Source organism: Nyctibius grandis, chromosome 4 (assembly GCF_013368605.1).
Source record: "Nyctibius grandis isolate bNycGra1 chromosome 4, bNycGra1.pri, whole genome shotgun sequence".
NCBI classification, from domain to species: Eukaryota; Metazoa; Chordata; class Aves; order Nyctibiiformes; family Nyctibiidae; genus Nyctibius; species Nyctibius grandis.
In genome coordinates, this window is record NC_090661.1 from 30190762 (window position 1) to 30196761 (window position 6000).

Sequence of the window (6000 nt, forward strand, 5' to 3'; positions counted from 1 at the left end):
GGAGCTGCTTGGTGCCTCTGAGGTCCATTTTCATTACTATCAACTACAGACTCTAGAAAAGGGAATTGGTTTGGATGCTGTAATTCCCTACTGTGACACAGCTGCATCATTTGTACTTGAAATGAGTTTAGCTGCAATAAGTCTGGAGACTTTTGGAATATGTTGGACTTACCTTGCACACACAAATCAACTGTACACTAGCTCTGAAGCTTTTTGGAAGTCTGAGACTTACTGAAAACAAACAGGTCTGTACTTGCATGGCAGTATGTCTGAAATTGCTAGACTTAAGGCAACTTTTTCGGAGTCATTGAGCAGCAACTCAAGTTGGACTGATCAAGCAAAGCAGAAGGTCTTAAATTTTGGCCAGGCAATTAAGAGTTGAGCATTGTTTGGGGAAATACAGATATTTGCAGATACTTTATTTAAAGAGGAAAAAGAAGAGCAAATAAAGATCTTCCTCTGAGATGATCACCAAGATACAGTGGCCATCACAATATGACAGGGTTATAAAGTCTACAAAAGTGAACCCTGATTTCAGGGAAGACTGGTAACATGGACAATGGAGACAGATGTAAGGTAAAAGATACAGGCTGGAGCACTCTGGTAAGTCAAAGCCTTCCATGCTTGCATATATGTGTAATGACAACACTCAGGAAAAATATGGAAAAAATAGCATAAAAAAAGAATACAGTGGGTGAAATAAATAAAATAAAAACCAGAAAAAAATCCCCAAATTGAAGGAGCTACCTACATTATTCCTGAAGAAGACATTGTTCATCCAGTTGGTGAAGGTTTTCTTTTGCATGGACATACGCTGCTCCTGCAGCTTTTTGATATGATCTTTTTCATATTCGGTACCCATGGTCACCTAGGAAGCCAGAAACTCCAGTGAGGTGCTCAGTGCTAAAGAGATCTGCCTGGCCAGCTACAAAAAATGATAACATGCCCAGTGTATGTAGGGAATCCACCCCCAACAGGTACAAGATTCAATACCACACCCAGTATAATACCTTAATTTCCTTTTGCTTGTACTTTGCACTTTAATTTCACTCAGCTTTATTTTTAACTTACTTGAGTTCTCCCTTTTAAAATGCGTCTCTAGTTTCAGGACGAAAATGTGACATGTATCTACGCAGCTTTACTTTCTGAACCTGTGACACAATAGACAGGATTTCAGCTCAACTGAACTACTCTTTTGGAGTCATTTAGCTTACGGTGTAAATCTGTAACAGCAGTGACCTTGCTGTTATGAAGGCAAGAGAATCACTTAAAAAAACCCATCAGTGTAAGATTCATAGCTACAGACATCTTTAGTGACCAAACATCATCTGCTTGGACTACTGCCATAATTATAAGTACTACCTGGATGTCAGTCTAGCTGCAAAACCAAGAAACCTGATGTAATGGTGGAAGAGGAGAGAGGTGTCTGCTGCTGTCAACCTGTGCAAAGAGAGAATGGAATGAAAAATTAACAAACTGACAAACTGCAGAGGTGTGGAGCAGGGTGACCTGCTTCCCAAATATTCTGTGTCCGTTTTGCAAAGGCCCAGTTCTGAGTTCTGGGCTCTGTGCCCTTTTAATTCATAAAACATAAAATACTGAAAATAAAACATTCTCTGTCCTAGTGTGAGAAGCCAGCAATAGGAAACTAGCAACAGCAGCCACTGCAAATGGGAAGTTGCTTGCCTGATAGTTTTCCGTGCTCTGATAAATATAAAGAATTTTGCCATCTTACAAGATGAAAAGGTGTGGAAAGTGCAGAAGCAATGATTTGTTACTGGATTTTCTATTTTTTTTGCAGATGTTTCTTAACCCCCAGTGCTTGACTTCTGCAAAACAGGGACAGCATTGAAGCCCGACAGTTCAGCAACAACACAGGGAAGGATCACAACCCTAGATTAAAACCTTATAAAAGGAAGTATTTAGTTTGAAAAAGTTTGAAATGGAACTATAAAGATCCTCACAATATTTTCTGATCTTTTGGGCTAGTTCAGCACTGCCTACTTTCTCCATCTGGAAAGCAGATATTCAAAGAATTGCCTTTCCCTGACAGAGGTGTGATATTAACTCACTTCCATGCAATAAACCCATATAGTTAACCCATATCATAATGCCATTTCTGAATTTGCCAAATGCTTCTCAGAATGTCTGCGGGCTCTTTTTTTTTTTAAAGGATTGTTATCCAAGCATTGCAGCCACCCCGAACAATGACCAAACTGATTTCATTTAGGTGCAAATGAAGGTTATTTGTCCAGATACTGCCTCACACAACAGCTCACCTATTCTATTAAATTAAGTTAGAAATTCTCCTTGCGTTGGCAGATGATTACCTGAAGACAGATCTGTAATAGATTATCTGCATTTGCAGGATGCAAAGGCAGTACTAAGAGCCAAATCTGGCTATAATGATACACTACAGAAAAAAGATCAAAGAACGTAAAAAAAAAAACGGACTTACTGGGGTTTGGAGGAACTCCTTTCTGACATTCAGCAGTTGGTCATTCTGGAGAATGACTTTCAGTTGTAGATCCACTCCTATTCCTACGTTCAGCTTGCTGTTTTCATGCAAAGTGGCCTTTGAATTCAGGAACAGAGACCAAGTATTTATGATCTACCTATGAACCTTTCATCTTATCTGAAGGAAATAACCCATCAGAACACAATGAGTAGAAGTTGTCACAGGCCTTGTCCGATTCTTACACTCAAAAAATAATGTATGAATGGCATGAAAATTGCTATAAAGCAGTGAAAATAGTCATCCACCATGCTGATGCTTTGGTAAAGAGCATCTTTCACAATTTCACTGAAGGCTCTGACTGATCACAGGCTGCTTTTTTGAAGGAATTCTTACCTGGGAAATTGAACCTGACAATGGAGTCTGAAAACGAAAGCACAGCAGAGGGTACAAAGATCAGAGCAATTCCCAAGCAGTTAAATTAGGATACAGCAAATGAGAAGGTTAAATTGTGAAGTGTTAGGAATTTGCCAGTCACTGCTTTGAGGAAGCTCATGTGCACTAATACCTGCTGCTGGCAGGGCAAACTAGGATCAAGCTGGCAGTGCCAGCTGCTTCCAAAGTTTACTATTGATGGACTTCTCATTAATAACAACAGGGGAAATAATTCTGGTAACGTATATAGCAGTGCGTCCTTTCTGTCGCTTACAAGGTCACACAAGCTCAGAACACATTGACCTAGCATCATTGCTGGGAACCTCATTGCAGCGGGCTGCTGCTGGGAATCACTGCTAGAAAATGGGCAGGCATCTGAAATCAGAAGCTGTAAGTGAAGACGTACAGCTCAGAGATGAGGTAAGGGAATAGCAGTCTTCTCCCTTCTGGCAAGAGTAGTTTAGTTAGCATCCAAAAGTGATGGGAGGAAACACGTAAGAAGTAGTGAACAACCGCCCCCCCCCAAAGCTCAGTACGGATAAAACTTGATCAACAAAATCTGTATCTTTATACACACCCTAGAGAAATATCATACATAGCATCACCTAAGACAGCTAAAAATAAAAAACTGAATACATATGTTACAGGTATTACTCGAAATATTCCCTCCAAATTACTGGACTGGTGTTCACCAGCCAACTAATACAATGTAATTCTTAATGATCATTAAATGGGAATAGGATGACAGGAAGAAAGGGATATAAATTCAGCAACTGTTTACAACTCTTCTGTAAGCTCATTGCCCGGTTATAATTCCACTCTTCTCTTTTCTGTCTTGCTTTTAGTTATACCTACCTTCTTCTAAAAGTAGGATTATAGGCTGTTGGCTTAAATCTGGTACAGGTTGGCTGGGTTGTGTGTGTTGAGAAAATGTCCTTGCTCCTGTCAAATAGAAGGCAGAGGACCAGTAGGTGAATTGGCCCTGGATGCAGGCATTTTTCCCTATTGCAAGTTAATTATTATCTAAATGATTAAACACGTGAAACACTGGCTTTGGTTTTTACGATGCTACAAGGTAATCAAAGATCTGATATGAAATTTCACTAACTCCTGAATATCTATCTCCATTTGTAGTATCTATCTACAGTTCAAAGTTAAAATGGTGGACATTTATGTGACACTGATAAACAAAGCCATTTCCTCAGTTATTTATATCCTAATGAGGTAAGAGGAAGGGCACAATATTTGTGTTCACTTTCCTGGAGGGACCAGGAAAAAATTACCCCTCCAGGCTAATTACGGGCCCTCTCTTGCTGCCTTCACAGAGAAGAGGAGCCTTGCCACTGACCTCAGGAGGGAGAAGGGCCCAGAGCCCCCTACCCTTGCTCTGTTTTCAGTCTGAAGTGGTTTTCCATGATGGCAGCAGCATTTTCTGGTTTCTTAACAGAAAGGACCCTGATGTGGGATACCCTTCTGCAAAGTAGCAGCCATGTAAGATGTATTAGGTTTTTTTAGAACCCTTTCTTATCTGCCACAACCTTGTTCTGCTGAAGAGGGAAACAGACCGTGGAGATCAAACAGACTTCAAGCCTAAGCAGCCTGGCTTGCAGCCCCAAAGCTCCTCTGCCCCCAGCCCTTCTCCCACTGCTCTTCCACTCCTGGCAACATCATATAAAACAAAGAGGGATATGACACTTCCTTTCTACCTATTTGAAATTTTATTTGGTTTTTTGAAATACAGTCGTCCTCCTCCTCCCACAACATGTATGTGAATTCCCAGCTCCTAAAACAGGAAGAAATGTTTAATCCCACTGTCACAAAGAGCATAAAAGTGACAGTCACAGGACCAGCAGCGGCTTGCAGATGCAGAGTTTGCCGCTCCCATTCCCACCCCTGACCTGAGTGAGGGCTGATTGCTGTGAGCTTTCCCAGGACAGCAGAGCCTTGGTCCTGTGAAGGTCTCTCTGGCCCTGCTCTCCAGGCAGCAGTGCTGGCTTCCCCTCCATCACTGCCCTTGCCCACTGGGATGGAGGAATCTGCCAGAGGGGAATATATTTGCACAGGTGGGTGCAGACACCTTCATGTGTCAAAGTGTCCCTACATAAGGCCACTCACAGCTGACAGTCCTGTAACTAAATGAGCCTTTCATTGTACTAAGCTACTACACCTATGCTCTGAGCTGCCACTAAGCAAAGCCAGCTCTGATTTAAAAGCCACGTGGCCATACTCATGCCTGCCCTTACAGAGGACTGAGTTTATTCACATGGCTCAGGTGAAAGGTTTGGCACAGCCCATCGCCCTCCATTACGTATGCTTTGCATACACGTTCCTGAAGGTATGTGAAAATCACGTCTGACCTCTGCTAAGGAGAAGGTTCCTCAAATCTCAAAGAAAATAAGTATGTTAAGTGCAAATACATGCAAGAGCTCAGCCCTCTACCCCTCACTGTGTCTCCAGCCATGTTGCTTCCACACGTAAGAGTCTCAGAACAACACACATCTGGGCCATGACTCTGCGGAGTAGGGAGGCAGCCCCCTCTCAGGGCCATGGTCTCGTAGCCCACATCGTGCCAAGTAAGTGCAGAAACTAGCCTGTTGCCTGGGGCCAGCAGCCTGGGTCCCAGAAGCAGCTCTCCCCTCTGACGCCCTCCCCAGCTCCAGCAAACAGCAGATGTTCAGTCTCATCAAGGCAGTGTGGACACAGGTGAGATGAACAGTGATCCGAGATTATTTCCCAACCACATCCTGAATTACAGCAAATCTTAGACCTCATTGTGGCACAGAGGAGTTGCGCTTTGGATACTGAGAACTCTGGAGAGCAGCAGGCAGTAATTATTGCAAGAAGCTGTTTGCTCATTTGGGATACTAATGCTGAAGAAAAGTTGGGGAATTAGTCAAAAGCCGCTTAGAGGAGAGGTGTGGAGATCTCCAGCCATCAGTCTGCACAGATTCCCTGCTTTCACAGGCCTCTCAGCTGAAATTTGTCCCTAAATAACCAAACACTACTCTCAGCTTCCCTTCCCGAGGGGCTCCAGCTCACCACCCGAGGCACACCCCCCCTCTCTGCCCACTCCATACCTGCCTTCCCAGCGCTGCTGTCACCAGCTGCCC

General features: G+C 43.0%; 1 protein-coding gene across 1 annotated transcript in view; it reads right to left on the bottom strand.

The window, feature by feature from the left end:
* The window catches only part of SPTBN5 (spectrin beta, non-erythrocytic 5), a 107542-nt gene extending 106680 nt beyond the window's left edge, over positions 1 to 862 (bottom strand). Inside the window, exon 1 of the mRNA XM_068398214.1 lies at positions 752 to 862. Within this exon, the coding sequence (XP_068254315.1) occupies positions 752 to 862 (111 nt within the window). The remainder of the gene's footprint in view (positions 1 to 751) is intronic.
* Positions 863 to 6000: the final 5138 nt, after the last annotated feature.